This window comes from Schistocerca gregaria, chromosome X (assembly GCF_023897955.1).
Source record: "Schistocerca gregaria isolate iqSchGreg1 chromosome X, iqSchGreg1.2, whole genome shotgun sequence".
Taxonomy (NCBI): domain Eukaryota; kingdom Metazoa; phylum Arthropoda; class Insecta; order Orthoptera; family Acrididae; genus Schistocerca; species Schistocerca gregaria.
This window is the reverse complement of record NC_064931.1, coordinates 676068363-676085063: the sequence shown is the minus strand read 5'-3', so window position 1 is coordinate 676085063 and position 16701 is coordinate 676068363. Positions and strand designations below refer to the sequence as shown.

The 16701-nt window shown below is 43.8% G+C and overlaps 1 protein-coding gene across 2 annotated transcripts in view; it reads left to right on the top strand.

Annotated features, from left to right (window-relative positions):
* LOC126297623 (laminin subunit beta-1) overlaps positions 1–16701 on the top strand; it is a 319924-nt gene that overhangs the window by 146523 nt on the left and 156700 nt on the right. For both annotated transcript variants that reach the window (XM_049988640.1, XM_049988639.1), the window contains exon 3: positions 2857–2922. In XM_049988640.1, coding sequence (XP_049844597.1) covers positions 2868–2922 — 55 coding nt within the window. In that variant the 5' untranslated portion in view covers positions 2857–2867. The remainder of the gene's footprint in view (positions 1–2856; positions 2923–16701) is intronic.

Here is a 16701-nt window from a genome sequence, read left to right as displayed (position 1 = left end):
TCTTATATTCTGAAGTTGAAGAAGAAAGTGTTAAAAAATATATTTTAAAGCTCATACCTTTGTTTTGGTCGCAAGCTCACAAAAAAATTATCGTCTCCCTGAAAAGAGCTCATTGGTCATTTAGATGGTGTAGAACAGGTACCAGCCAGTCATGTGACTGCACGGGTGAGTAAGTCATGGACAGTAAAGCGGCGTAACAGCAGAAAGGAGCTAACATGTTTGTAAGTGCCCACGCCATACTGTAAATGAAGTTTCCCGATTTGCTGGTGTTTCAACGCGGATTGTTCAACACGTCAGTCAGGGATGGTGTACCATTCTCAGCAATATAACGCGGCGTAAGAGCAGCGATCGCAAAAATATCCTAACCGACAGGTGCTGGAGACGAGTATCACGCTTTGTAAAGGACAATCGATTTCAATCTTACATGGGTACACGCAAACGTTTCTGGTTTGGAGAACACTTAGGGATCCTATTATACCTCGACTGGCCCGCTAAATCAAACAATTTTACTCACACAGAAAATATCTGCGGATACTTGGAACAGCGGGTGACACATAACAATCAATATACCCACAATTTGGTAGCTGTACCGGATCTTATCATCAACAGGTGGCTTCTGCTGGTTATGACATACTTTAAGAAACTTGTGGAGTCTTCGTAGCTGAATTGAGGCCATTAACAAGGTTTTTTTAATCTATTGGCTTTCGGGATATGCCCACACAGCCATCTTAATAGTGTAATGTCAGTAACGACGATACGAACGTAAGAACAACACAATACCCAGGCCCCGAGCGAAAAAAAAATCTCCGACCGTCTCGAGAATCGAACCCTGGTCCCTTCGGTTAGCAAGCCGCAGCACTGACCGCGCAGCTATCGAGGCGGACATTATCAACGTTAGAGGTGATGTTACATGGTGTTAGTCACAAAATATTAGAACATACGCGACTAGAACACTTGCCCTTCGCGTTGTGAGACCTCGGCGCAACCACGGTTGTCAGCATATTCCGAAAATTACTGGTTCAGTCAAAACACTCTTTCGTGTCTACAATCAGCTCAGCGGTGATTTCGTGGAACAGTGCTACTATCGTGTCGTGGCACGTGACGTCGTGCTTACGTCTATGTCCGTTGAGAGAAATCTTTATTGTCAAGGTATTTAACAATTTCATTTACATGCAAACACCAGCACTTCACTTTCCATAACTGTGCTCAGGTCGCTGAGCTTATGCCTCCACTACGGCCTCTTCTCCTCCGCCTCCCTCCGTTCCTTCCTCCCGCTTTTTACTCTTTCGATGTAGCCATTTACTGCAATGATCGTAACTCGAAACTGGAGTATGTACGATGCCTGTTCTGCATCTCTGTCTTTATTGGAGTCAACGGTCTTTAACGTGAAATTAGTTCCTTCAAAAATTAAACCAGTCCAAGAATGAATGGGGATTTCAGACCCCCGTGAAGACTTTTGCATTTATACAGGGCGTACGTACAGTCCGGAAACACTTTCAATTATTTATTGCAGAAGAACTAAACATTGTACAGATGTCATACATATTGCATTTTGAAGGAAAAACTCTGAAAGTATTTTTTTACAAACCTTCGATACGTGAGCCATGAGTGACCATGCAGACGTCAATACGGTGATCGAATTCTTGCTATGACCAGCATGGCATCGTCGACTGTGGGAGTCGCTTCCAGTGTTTTCTCCCGGAGCCCTGCTACATCACGTGGCAGAGGCGGTACATGCACCAGATCTTTAATGTGTCTCCACAGAAAAGTCACACGGAGTGAGATCGGGAGGCCATTTCATGACATACCTGTCCAAATTCGAAATTCAAATTTGAGTAAAATCTTATGGGACTCAACTGCTAAGGTCATCAGTCCCTAAGCTTACACACTACTTAACCTAAATTATCCTAAGGACAAACACACACATCTATGCCCGAGGGAGGACTCGAACCTCCGCCGGGACCAGCCGCACAGTCCATGACTGCAGCGCCCCTGACCGCTCGGCTAATCCCACACGGTGCGCAGTTTCACCATGAAATGCTTTCCTGTAGTATATGTTTGTGCAGATAACAAATGTCTTTATCTTAATTTATCGCTTAATTGCACTGCATGTCTCCAGTGATTAATTGCCCATTTAAACCAAATTATCCAAATTCTGTGTTCGGTCGTAATTTGTACCTGTGGTTCGAGTGCTACCCATTGATGGTACCTCTAGTTTCAAAGACTCTCATTAAAATAATATAGACCGACACCATAACGGTAGTCATAGCTATACCCAATAAATTGTCTCTAAAGATTGTTATTTTATACGAAAGCACAATACAGTAATTCCTTTAAATTTGATAGCGTGTGCAGCAACTCTCGTGTTTGGGAGTTCAGCTGAAACAGCAGCTACAGAATGCAGTTTGCTCCCACACGGCTTAAGCACGCCTATTTGCTTGTATGACGAGTCATTGCTCTCTTTATTCTGTCGTCTCTTCTAACATTTCAGAGCGCCTTTCCACATTCCCTTATGGAATAATCGTGCAGATACTGACGGGAAGTTTTTAATTTACTTTTCAGCTGAAATGTGTAACATTCATCTCGCAGTACACAACACTGACAACCGAACCATTTACAAATTACTGTATGGTTACACTACGGACTGATATTCTTTCCTAACGCCTAATGAGTCACATCTCATAGCTACACAGCACAAGCCTCTTAACCGTAATGGCGTCTTTTATTCAAGGGGATGTAAATGAAGTACATCAAAGTTCTAAAATATACGAATACCAGCAGTTTGTATCGTAGCTTACTTATAAGTTTTGTTCTATTTCTGTGTTTTCATTTCTGGACCTTTTTTCTGCTTTTCAGGAAGCTCAGCGATGGGTCCGAAGACGGTTGCTCAGATACTGATGTTCCTGTACCTCTGCACATTTAGTAAGTAGACACTATTGATTTCCTTTCTTTTGTATAATCGTTATTGAACACTGTGTGTGTTTCAGTTGTTGCATAATGTTGTCGTTCTTTTCTGTATCCGCAAAGGAACCATAGTGTTGTATTACCGCAGTTTTTATTGTGTTTGGACACCGTTGGCTTATCGTTGGCCTAAGTTTCATAGTATATGTTGTTATTTGCATTATTAAAATCAATTGTAATGTAGCCCTGTCACTAAGTGGCTAATTTCTTGCAGACACTGGCTTTAGTGCTTTCGTAGTACAACCTAGAGGTAGATAAATATTATTTACGAATCAAAAGTAGAATAATCCTTAAACGTAGTACGTAATTTAAGGGTAATTTGCACTTACCCACAATTAAGTAAACATTTTGGCACCTAAAACATTCTTGGGGTGGGTTGAATATTTGCAAAAAATGCCATAAACTATACCCAACCAGAAGTAATACGTGAAAGAAGTTTTATACTAATTATCAGTAAGATAATTATGCTAGAGAATGAACTTTTATTTATTCGCAGTAATTCTTCAGTTTTACAGCTGGATACAAAATCGAACAAGAGAGCTATATGGAATGTATTTTCAGCTGTTTTCATATTTGCACTAGCGAAACAATAGTACAATGAAAAGAAAGCACAAAGTCAGTATGATTATTGTGATTTCGTTGAACCAACCTCCCCCCCCCCCCCCCCCACACACACACGTTTGGTGCCTGCGTTCCTGATAGCCTGCCCGCATCTCGTGGTCGTGCGGTAGCGTTCTCACTACCCACGCCCGGGTTCCCGGGTTCGATTCCCGGCGGGGTTAGGGATTTTCTCTGCCTCGTGATGGCTGGGTGTTTTGTGATGTCCTTAGGTTAGTTAGGTTTAAGTAGTTCTACGTTCTAGGGGACTGATGACCATAGATGTTAAGTCCCATAGTGCTCAGAGCCATTTGAACCTGATAGCCTCAGTTTTTTTGCCTTGTTCTAGTGGTGTCCTTAGATCAGCTATCTATTACGTGGAACATCTATAATTTACGCTGCCTCCTTTGAAGACGAGGGCCCATTTTGGGCCCCACAATATCGTGATCAGTGATGTTCCGCGTGGTCAATCATAGTTTCGTTTTATGACAAACTATGAACACACATCGTAGCTTGATGACCCTTCCGTGTACTTTTTCCCTGTTTATTAAACCAGTACTTCGGCATCTCAGATGCGGACTTCGAGTCATCTGTAGCGATATTTAAATAACTGAGTTTCGAGGGTAAACTAAAGACGGCGCTTGTCGTTTGCTGATAAACTTCAAAGCCGGCTTAGTGTGTCGATGAACTTGTCGTAGGAATGCGTATGTTGGTATAGCGTAGAAGCCAGCGTCACAGAGTACAAACAAATAGTGCATCATTTGAACTTCTGTCTACTTATGCGTGCGTCTTATGTTACGAAAGAGAAATAGTTATTCTAAGATCTCATTCAGATTATTGCACATCACGCGCAGGCCCTAGTTATTTACATATTTGGAATCACGTGTTAAATTGTGATGTAACGTTTATTACTTGAGTGCTGATGATGTCTTGCGAGTTTCTGTTTCAGTTTATTATTATTATTATTATTATTATTATTATTATTATTATTATTATTATATGGTAATAGATTGGATAAGATGAACTTGGGTACCAGAATGGACTTTACACTCTGCAGCGGAGTGTGCTCTGATTTGAAACTTTCTGGTAGATTAAAACTGTGTGCCAGATCGGGACTCGAACTCGGGACCTTTGCCTTTCACGGTCAAGTGCTGTAATTGTTTTGGAGGTAGGAGATGAGTTACTGGCGCAAGTACAGCTGTGAGAACGGGGTCGTGATGCGTACTAGGATAGCTCAGTTGGTAGATCACTTGCTCGCGGAAGGCAAAGGTCCCGGTTTCGAGACTCCGTCTGGCATACAGTTTTGAACTTGGGTGCCATTCGCTTGAATGAGTTTGAAAAAAAACTGCTGAAAAATTACAGGAAAATTTATGAGCGCACATGAAACTAGTCTCCACCGAATCAACGATATTGCGTCGTGGCTTCATGTAATGGCGTAGAGACGTTCAAAATTCCCTCAGACCTTTAAGAAATGGGTTTTCTGTGGCTTCCATAAACCATTTGTGGATGGCTGACAGGGGGAGTGGGGGGGGGGGGGGGAGGGGGGAGGTTCATTCAGAAATACCTTCGACGATTTCGTGCTTCATTCCTGATTCTCGATCATCTGAGACATTGCGACGTGTTTACTTACAGCAAAGTTGAAATGACGAACTTAAACTTCGCTTCTGCTCTTGAACTGAGTGACGAAGCGCTTCTTATACCAATGGAAGTCAGTAACTGAAAGTGCACGAGTACATGTGTCAGGTATATTCGTTGCTGGCGACAAATCTTGAGTACCCGAGCAGAAAATATTGTTATGGAAACAATGTTGTAATAGTGTGACGGAAGTGGAGATGAGAATGGGGAGAGTGGTGCTTGGGCTAGCGCCAACTGGAACGTGAGCCGACGGCGTGTGAGATCAGCCGGACGCCAGTTCTTCCCAGCGTGAGCTCATCGTGACATAAGCCACATAACCTAAAATAGACATGCTCTCGGAAGTGGCAAGCAATAAAAATCCTCGCTCTTGCGCCAAATATTTGAGGGAAATACATTTTGAAATATTGTTTCTAACCTTTTTAGGAACGTTAACAGTTTATTTACGTATTAATGAGAATTCAGTCAGAGCTACGTGCGCTGTCTGAGACTCGCGTTGCTGTGCAGCCACAGTGACAGTCACACTCGTTTCCCCTGTCGAGCCACCATGATGAGAAAAAAATTTAGTTCTGGAGTTGACGCGAGGCTAAAAAGAAGATAGTGACGTAAGCTGCCCCGCGAACCTATCCTAAACAACATTTGTACCTGACTGAACTACTAGTCTGAGGACCTGATGGTCATTATGACCACAGCAGAACTGGAGAATAAAATGAGTAATGTGGTCCCTTTCATTGGTAACAATGGAAGTATATTTTTTGTAAATTGTTAAATATAAATGGATCAAACCAACAGGCTCAAGTTGTGCTGCAGATTATTATTATTATTATTATTATTATTATTATTATTATTATACGATACAACAAGACAATCTTGTTGCTCATTTCAAATTTTTAAATAATGAGCATCATTCATGAATTTCTTAAATGAAATATCTCTCTCACTAGCATACTTTAAATGTGTCACAGGATCATAAACCAGTGATCAAGGAAGTATTAATTTCATTCCACGCTTATGTAATGAAGAAAATACGAATTATTTCGTCAGAAGTATGAAATTCCAGATAAAATCGCATAAAGACGATATTTTTATTTAGTTTATAACATGAGTAAATCTCTATAAACGACTTCCGTTTCAGGATGATGCTATTATAACGAGGGAAAAAAAAGATTATTTCCAGAGGCAGCCTCGAGCTATAACACATTTTTATATCCGTGTCAAATGAGAGAGGCATTGGCTGTAGTTCCGAGTTGTTACCAGTAAGGCTGCTAGAATCTAAGCATAAAATTGATTGCACTGGTTTATGAATGACAGAGTAGTTGCTGAGTGTTCTTATCACATAAGTTTTCAGTTGGCACGGTACTAGGTCAAGCAATGGGGAAAGTGATGTATTGTGAAGAAGGCGATATGCGGTTGTACCTTTTCATCTTCGACTACTCTCCGTCGTCAGGCCACGAGTGGCCTACCGGGACCATCCGACCGCCGTGTCATCCTCCGAGGAGAATGCGAATAGAAGGGGCGTGGGGTCAGCACAACGCTCTCCCGGTCGTTATGATGGTATTCTTGACCGAAGCCGCAACTATTCGGTCAAGTAGCTCCTCAGTGGGCATCACGAGGCTGAGTGCACCCCGAAAAATGGCAACAGCGTCACCCATCCAAGTGCCGGCCACGCCCAACAGCGCTTAACTTCGGTGATCTCACGGGAAGCGGTGTATCCACTTCGACTACAGGCCCGTAAATGTGCTGAAGAGGGAATGAATTTCCTCTCTTCAGTTTCCCACACATAAGCGTTTCTGTAATGAATGGTTGTTATTTTTAACGTCTAGATCAAAAATGTGACACGCAAACGACACCTAACAATCATGCAGCCTATTAGTTAAGTACGACGCTTCTAAAATGTTCTCAAAAGCATTGCAGTCACTGAAACTGTCAGCAGCCTGCATCATAATCAGAGATAAGATAGCTTCTTCAAAATAAGTTGTTGTACACAAAATACACTCCTGGAAATGGAAAAAAGAACACGTTGACACCGGTGTGTCAGACCCACCATACTTGCTCCGGACACTGCGAGAGGGCTGTACAAGCAATGATCACACGCACGGCACAGCGGACACGCCAGGAACCGCGGTGATGGCCGTCGAATGGCGCTAGCTGCGTACCATTTGTGCACCGCCAACGTCAGTGTCAGCCAGTTTGCCGTGGCATACGGAGCTCCATCGTAGTCTTTAACACTGGTAGCATGCCGCGACAGCGTGGACGCGAACCGTATGTGCAGTTGACGGACTTTGAGCGAGGGCGTATAGTGGGCGTATAGTGGGAGGCCGGGTGGACGTACCGCCGAATTGCTCAACACGTGGGGCGTGAGGTCTCCACAGTACATCGATGTTGTCGCCAGTGGTCGGCGGAAGGTGCACGTGCCCGTCGACCTGGGACCGGACCGCAGCGATGCACGGATGCACGCCAAGACCGTAGGATCCTACGCAGTGCCGTAGGGGACCGCACCGCCACTTCCCAGCAAATTAGGGACGCTGTTGCTCCAGGGGTATCGGCGAGGACCATTCGCAACCGTCTCCATGAAGCTGGGCTACGGTCCCGCACATCGTTAGGCCGTCTTCCGCTCACGCCCCAACATCGTGCAGCCCTCCTCCAGTGGTGTCGCGACAGGCGTGAATGGAGGGACGAATGGAGACGTGTCGTCTTTAGCGATGAGATTCGCTTCTGCCTTGGTGCCAATGATGGTCGTATGCGTGTTTGGCGCCGTGCAGGTGAGCGCCACAATCAGGACTGCATACGACCGAGGCACACAGGGCCAACACCCGGCATCATGGTGTGGGGAGCGATCTCCTACACTGGCCGTACACCTCTGGTGATCGTCGAGGGGACACTGAATAGTGCACTGTACATCCAAACCGTCATCGAACCCATCGTTCTACCATTCCTAGACCGGCAAGGGAACTTGCTGTTCCAACAGGACAATGCACGTCCGCATGTATCCCGTGCCACCCAACGTGCTCTAGAAGGTGTAAGTCAACTACCCTGGCCAGCAAGATCTGGGGATCTGTCCCCCATTGAGTATGTTTGGGACTGGATGAAGCGTCGTCTCACGCGGTTTGCACGTCCAGCACGAACGCTGGTCCAACTGAGGCGCCAGGTGGAAATGGCATGGCAAGCCGTTCCACAGGACTACATCCAGCATCTCTACGATCGTCTCCATGGGAGAATAGCAGCCTGCATTGCTGCGAAAGGTGGATATACACTGTACTAGTGCCGACATTGTGCATGGTTTGTTGCCTGTGTCTATGTGCCTGTGGTTCTGTCAGTGTGATCATGTGATGTATCTGACCCCAGGAATGTGTCAATAAAGTTTCCCCTTCCTGGGACAATGAATTCACGGTGTTCTTATTTCAATTTCCAGGAGTGTATATACCAAATATCGTCGTCCTGGTATTTATGTCAGTTGATAGTGTGTGTAGTGAGTAGCGTTTGCGGCGATCGGTATTGAGAAATGAATGAACATTGTAGCACTAGCTTTGCATTTCTTTGCAAGAATGTATAATCAAAACAGTACTGTACACTAGGGATAAAGCGAATGAGGTTGCACTATTTTTCACAGACGTACGTCGTATTAGGAAGGACAGAGGATCCTAACTCTAGTCGACCGTTCTGATTTAAGTTTCCGACGTTCCCCGAAATTACTTCAGGCAAAAGTCGGAATGGTTCTTAAATAAGACTCCCGCCGACTACATTTCCCATCCTTGTCAAAATAGACGTGTAAGTACGTAAATTTATGTGTGTATGGTTCCTACTATAAGACCACACGCGACGTACCCGTCCTATCGTTGTCGAAATAGACAAAAAAATATGTTTCGATAGCAGTGAAAGGTGGGCTATAAGCCGTACAGATAAGAAGAGGATAGAGGCCTCTGATGATCCTGCTGTAGAAGAATGATGAAGATTATATGGGTGGATAAGTATTCTGACGAACAGGTGCCGAATCGAATCTGGGAGAAAAGAAATTTGTGGCACAACGTGACTAAAGAATGGGTCAGGATCTGTTGATATGACACATCACGTGGTATCAAGGAACAGTTAATTTGATAAAATAGAGCAAATTGGTGAGGGGGGGGGGATGTAAAAAATTGAAGAGGGAGACCAAGACTTGAATACAATGATCAGATTCAAATGGATGTAGATTGCAGAAGTTGTACAGAGATTAAGAGATTTGCACTGGATAGACTAGTTTTAAGAATTGCAACAAACCAGTCTTCGGGCTGAAGACCACACCAATAACAACAGCAACAAAAACACCAACATAATGTATTTCAGTATAATCGTCTAAGAAAATGATAATTGTTTTAAAGTTAAGCAAACTCGGGAAAGAAAAAGTGGAAACAAGAAGAATAAAAACACTACCTAACGGTCACGTCGCAGCTGCTGTTATTACAACCGATAGATTTCTGAAATGTAATTTATTAGTCGTAACAATGATGTATGACACATGCAAAATTTGGTGTAGATGGTGTTTATGAGCTATGATTGTTCGGTCACAAGTGGCCAGATTTTCTCAGCATAGCTTGCCTAGATATAAGTTCAAGCTGGAACATTGTTACCTGTTTCCATGGGTGGAAATACTGAGGTAGTTTCGCTGTTATTTCCACAGAACTGTTTATCGACAATGTATGTGTTGTGTGGTTGAGAATCCCAGTGCAATGCAGTGCAAAATAGTGTCGTGAATACGTGAACCAAAACAGTTTTTTTATCGCAAATCTGTTCCAGTCTGTTCAATAACTGGTTTCGATCGTTATGATCATCATCAGATTGCTCTAAAAACAATATGCGTATTTATGAATGAGTGCACTATTATAACAGTATAATAAATAGCGTCGATTTACCTTATCTGAGAAGCATCAACATATCTGTCATCTTAAACTTAATAGAAGAAGTAAATGAAATTTATAGCCGTGATTGGTATCGGCACATAAAATAAAAAAGTGATAACACTGTGATTAACATTCATGGTTCGTTATGCAGGGCCATCGTTTGAGCACTGCGCTTACAGGTGCAATACAAGCCTCTGAAGAGGGTTGGCCACTTGGTGTCGCTGACCGTAAGGACAGTTCAGAATGACGGGTTACAATGCCAGAGACAGGATATTTAAAATTCTACTTAAGCTAAAATAGGGTGGGTTAAGAAGGTAATGAAAAAAGAGCTAGAAAATAAAATTGGGTCCACAGTAAAACATTAGTTAAAATTAGCATATAAATGCTACCCCTCAAACGAATATAATACATAATGAAATTAATTGAAAGCAGCATACAGAGACACGAAAAAAGCCACAGGCACGACGATTCCGCGAAAACAGAGCCAAGAAGACGTGGCCGGCTCGGGACGGGGGACAGAAGATAAACGGACATAGAATATCAGGAAGTGCAAGACCTGCAACAGCCTGTCATATAGTGAAAAACAGGCGTTCGTGTAAATTTGTTTTCTTCATTCAGAATGTTAGGGGATGGTTTTCCTTATACCCACTCATCTCCATTCCCTCCCTTAGGTTTAACAGGCGTTCCTCTGGCGCACTGTTCGTTATAGTATGCTTGTGTTCAGCATGGAGTTCCTGACGTTGATTTGTACGTCGCTTCGGGGCTTATCCACTGTTAGTGAAACTGTTTTATGTGAACAGCAGCAATTATAGTGCAGCATTGACAGTGTATCGCCGAATGAAACGTCTGAGGAGAGGCCTGATGTCATTGAGTGGTGTAAAGAAAATGACACTGAAATCCGATAACACATTTCGTAACAGCAGCAGTACGATGCCGTCTTGATGAGGGCGACATGATCACTTTGGCGGTAACAGCGATCTGGTGTTTTGAGAATACTTGGAAACCAAAACAGTCTTTGATCGCAAATCTCTCTTATTCCGTTCAGTAATCGGTTTCAACAATTACAGTCATCATAAGATTGCTCTAAAAAAGAATAGACATGATACATGATTATCAGTAAGAGCATTATCATAATTTACAACAGTATAATTAGTAGCGTTAATTCATATTATCTAGAAGTATTTAACAAATAAAGCACCTGTCTCCTTAAAGTTACAAGGGGAAGCCACAACGTTGGGATCACGAATTTACTTTAAAATTTGTACACCTTTAGTACGCCGTTAAAAAACATAATGTGCTACTAGTAAGGTGCACTTAGCCGGCCGGGGTAGCAGAGCGGTTCTAGGTGCTTCAGTCTGAAACCGCGCGACCACTACGCTCGCAGCTTCGAATCCTGCCTCGGGCATGGATGTGTGTGATGTCCTTAGGTTAGTTAGGTTTAAGTAGTTCTAAGTTCTAGGGGACTGATGACCTTCGATGTTAAGTCTCATAGTGCGCAGAGCCATTTGAACCATTTTTCTTCTTAGGCCGCCCAATCAGTCTTTTTCCTGGTACCTCCATCTCCAAATACGGACGTGGAGTTAGTTGCACGCATTGGCTTCACATGGTCACACCACTTCAGTTTCACAGCGCTCATTCTTTTCTCTACGGTCAAGATCACCTACAGGTCTCTCCTTATATTCGTTCCAGACTCTATCACTACTGGGATTTTGTAGCGCTGACCAAAGGAACTTCGTTTCACATGCTTGTATCTGACACTCTTATTTATTACACAGGTCTCCAGAATGTACGTCATTGGTAGGAGTAGGTTTTATACATGGTCTGTTTCGCTCTTAAAGGGACTCCCTCGTCCCCGATTAGGTTTCGTACTTAGTGGAAGAAGCTAGATCCTTTTGCTATTTGATTAAAACTTATGGTTTGGTGCTTCCATCACGTGATACGACACTACCCAAATAACCGAAACTTTTCACATTTTCAACCTTCTCTCCTTCCAGTATGATGTTACAAGCTGTGGGTGTCCTACTCATCTTCTTTGCCTATGTGTTCATCTTACTCACAGTCAACTTGAATTCCTTAAATTTTTTATTTCAATAATCCAGTCTCCTCTGAACTTCCATTCCTGTCCCCAAATGGCGATGTCGTCAGCAGAAGCAAAAGCAATGAGATCTTCATTTTCCACATCCTTGATTTCTTTCACGACTGTATCCATAAGTGTAATGAAGAGTAACGGGGAAAGGGAACTGCCTTATTTTGAACACCTCTCTTTATCGTAAACCATTTTAATCTTCCGCCTCCTCCTTGTACACTGCTTTCTCAACCTTCATGATACTTTTTCTAAACCCTTGGCCATCTGGAGTTCCCACTTCGGTCACTTTCATTTCTGGCCAAGCCCTGGATATATCACAAATTTGGGCGAAATCGGTGATGACGAGTAGGTGCGGTCCCCTTTAAAGTCCACTCTACAACCATTGGAATTGTGAAATACGCTATGTAATGAGAATGGGCCTGTACTGCCGTCAATTCACCTGTGTGATATACAGTGAAGTGACAAAAGTCGAGGGATACCTCCCAATGTCGAGTCAGGCTTCCGTATGCCCGGCATATTGCAGCAGCTGTACGTAGTATGGACTCAACAAGTTGTTGGAGGTCCCCTACAGAAATATTAAGCTATCTGCCTCTATAGCCGTCTATAATTGCGAAGGTATTGACAGTGCAGGACTTTTTGCACGAACTGACCTCTCGATTATGCCCTTTAAATGTTCGATGGGATTCATGTCGGGCGATCTGGGTGGCCAAATTATTCACTCGAATTGTCCAGAGTGTTCTTCAAACATATCGCGAACAATTGTGGCTCGGTGAAATGCCGCACTGTTATCCATAAAAAATTCCTCATTGTTTGAGAACATAAAACCGAATGGTTGAAAATGATCTCCAAGTAGTTGAACATAACAATTTCCAGTCAATGAGCGGATCAGTTGGGCCAGAGGACCCAGTGCATAAAAACAGCACAGTCTATTATGGAGCCGCCACCAGCGTGGACAGTGCGTTATTGACATCTTGAGTCCATGGCTTCGGTGGTCTGCGCCACACACGAATCCTGCCATCAGCTCTTAACAGCTGAAATCGGGACTCATCTGACCAGGCCACGGTTTTCCAGTCATTTATGGTCCAGCCCACATTGTCACAGGCCCAGGAGAGGCGTTGCAGGCGATGTCGTGCTGTGAGAAAAGGCACTCGCGTCTGTGCCCATTATCACCAAATTTCGCTGCACTGTCCTAACGGATACGTTCGTCGTACGCCCCAAATAGATTTTTCAGGTTATTTCGTCTACATCTAAATCTACGTGATTACTCTGCTATTCACAATAAAGTGCCTGACAGAGGGTTAAACGAACCACCTTCAAGCTGTCTCTCTACCGTTCCTCTACAGACTTGCGGTACACGGCTGTTAGTAGGGGGGCAAGTTCTTTCGCGTACTTGGTGTAAAATCGAATTGGTATCCCGTCAGGTCCAGTGGACTTTCCTCTGTTGAGTGATTCCAGTTGCTTTTCTATTCCTTGGACACTTATTTCGATGTCAGCCATTTTTTAGTTTGCGCGAGGATTTAGAGAAGGAACTGCAGTGCGGTCTTCCTCTGTGAAACAGCTTTGGAAAAAGGTGTTTAGTATTTCAGCTTTACGCGTGTCATCCTCTGTTTCAATGCCATTATCATCCCGGAGTGTCTGGATATGCTGTTTCGAGCCACTTACTGATTTAACGTAAGACCAGAACTTCCTAGGATTTTCTGTGAAGTCGGTACATAGAATTTTACTTTCGAATTCACTGAACGCTTCACGCATAGCCCTCCTTAAGCTAACTTTGACATCGTTTAGCTTCTATTTGTCTGAGAGGTTTTGGCTGCGTTTACACTTGGAGTTAAGCTCTCTTTGCTTTCGCAGTAGTTTCCTAACTTTGTTGTTGAACCACGGTGGGTTTTTCCCGTCCCTCACAGTTTTACTTGGCACGTACCTGTCTAAAACGCATTTTACGATTGCCTTGAACTTTTTCCATAAACACTCAACATTGTCAGTGTCAGAACAGAAATTTTCGTTTTGATCTGTTAAGTAGTCTGAAATCTGCCTTCTATTACTCTTGCTAAACAGATAAACCTTCCTCCCCTTTTTTATATTCCTATTAACTTCCATATTCAGGGATGCTGCAACGGCCTTATGATCACTGATTCCCTGTTCTGCACTTACAGAGTCGAAACGTTCGGGTGTGTTTGTTATCAGTAGGTCCAAGATATTATGTCCACGAGTCGGTTCTCTGTTTAATTGCTTGAGGTAATTTTCGGATAGTGCACTCAGTATAATGTCACTTGATGCTCTGTCCTTACCACCCGTCCTAAACATCTGAGTGTCCCAGTCTATATCTGGTAAATTGAAATCTCCACCTATTTATGTGAAATGTATTCCAAATTTTCTTTCAGTTGTTCTGCCGCAAATGCTGCTGAGTCGGGAGGTCGGTAAAAGGAGCCAACTATTAACCTAGCTCGGTTGTTGAGTGTAACCTGCACCCGTAATAATTCACAGGAACTATCCACTTTTACTTCACTACAGGATAAACTACCACTAACAGCGACAAACACGCCACCACCGGTTGCATGCAATCTATCCTTTCTAAACACCGTCTGTGCCTTTGTAAAAATTTTGGCAGAATTTATCTTTGGCGTCAACCAGCTTTCTGTACCTATAACGATTTCAGCTTCGGTGCTTTCTATCAGCGCTTGAAGTTCCGGTACTTTACCAATTCAGCTTCGACAGTTTACAATTACAATACCGATTGCTGCTTGGCCCCCGCATGTCCTGACTTTGCCCCGCACCCTTTGAGGCTGTTGCCCTTTCTGTACTTGCCCGAGGCCATCTAACCTAAAAAACCGCCCAGTCCACGCCACACAACCTCTGCTACCCGTGTAGCCGCTTGCTGCGTGTAGTGGACTCCTGACCTATCCAGCGGAACCCGAAACCCCACCACCCTATGGCGCAAGTCGAGGAATCTACAGCCCACACGGTCGCAGAACCGTCTCAGCCTCTGATTCAGACCCTCCACTCGGCTCTGTACCAAAGGTCCGCAGTCAGTCCTGTCGACGATGCTTCAGATGGTGAACTCTGCTTTCATCCCGCTAGCGAGACTGGCAGTCTTCACCAAATCAGATAGCCGCCGGAAGCCAGAGAGGATTTCCTCCGATCCATAGCGACACAGATCATTGGTGCCGACATGAGCGACACCCTGCAGATGGGTGCACCCTGTACCCTTCATGGCATCCGGAAGGACCCTTTCCACATCTGGAATGACTCCCCCCGGTATCTCCCCTATTTCGCGATAATAGAAAACGAGCTGCCCTTCTTTGTACTTTTTCGATGTCATCCGTCAGTCCTACCTGATGCGGATCGCACATCGCACAGCAATACTCCAGAATAGGGCGGACAAGCGTGGTGTAAGCAGTGTCTTTAGTAGACCTGTTGCACCTTCTAAGTGTTATGCCAATGAATCGTAGTCTTTGGTTTGCCCTACCCACAATATTATCTATGTGATCTTTCCAATTTAGGTTATTTGTAATTGTAGTCCCTAAGGATTTAGTTGAATTTGCAGCCTTCACATTTGTGTGACTTATCGCGTAATCGAAATTTAGCTGATTTCTTTGAGTACTCATGTGAATAACTTCACACTTTTCCTTATTCAGGGTCAATTGACACTTTTCGCATCATACAGATTTCTTATCTAAATCATTTTGCAAGTCGTTTTGATCATCTGATGACTTTACAAGACGGTAAATGACAGCATTATCTGCAAACAATCTAATCGCGGAATTTCAAGTAATGTTCCTCGTCTGTTGGCAGTGACACCTCTACAAAAACGCCGCTGCTCTTTGTCGGTAAGTGAAGGCCGTCGGCCACTACGTTGTCCATTGTGAGTGATAATGCCTAAAATTTTGTATTCTCGGCACACTCTTGACACTGTGGATCACGGAATATTGAATTCCCCAACGATTTTCGAAATGGAATGTCCCATGCGTCTTGCTCCAACTACCATTCCGCGTTCAAAGTCTGTTAATTCCCGTCGTGCGGCCATAATCACGTTGGAAACCTTTTCACATGGATCACCTGAGTACAGATGACAGCTCCGCCAATATGTTGCCCTCTATATACAGGGTGTTACAAAAAGGTACGGCCAAACTTTCAGGAAACATTCCTCACACACAAAGAAAGAAAATATGTTATGTGGACATGTGTCCCGAAACGCTTACTTTCCATGTTAGAGCTCATTTTATTACTTCTCTTCAAATCACATTAATCATGGAATGGAAACACACAGTGACAGAACGTACCAGCGTGACTTCAAACACTTTGTTACAGGAAATGTTCCAAATGTCCTCCGTTAGCGAGGATACATGCATCCACCCTCCGGCGCATGGAATTTCTGATGCGCTGATGCAGCCCTGGAGAATGACGTATTGTATCACAGCCGTCCACGAAACGAGCTCGAAGAGTCTACATTTGGTACCGGGATCGCGTAGACAAGAGCTTTCAAATGCCCCCATAAATGAAAGTCAAGAGGGTTGAGGTCAGGAGAGCTTGGAGGCCATGGAATTGGTC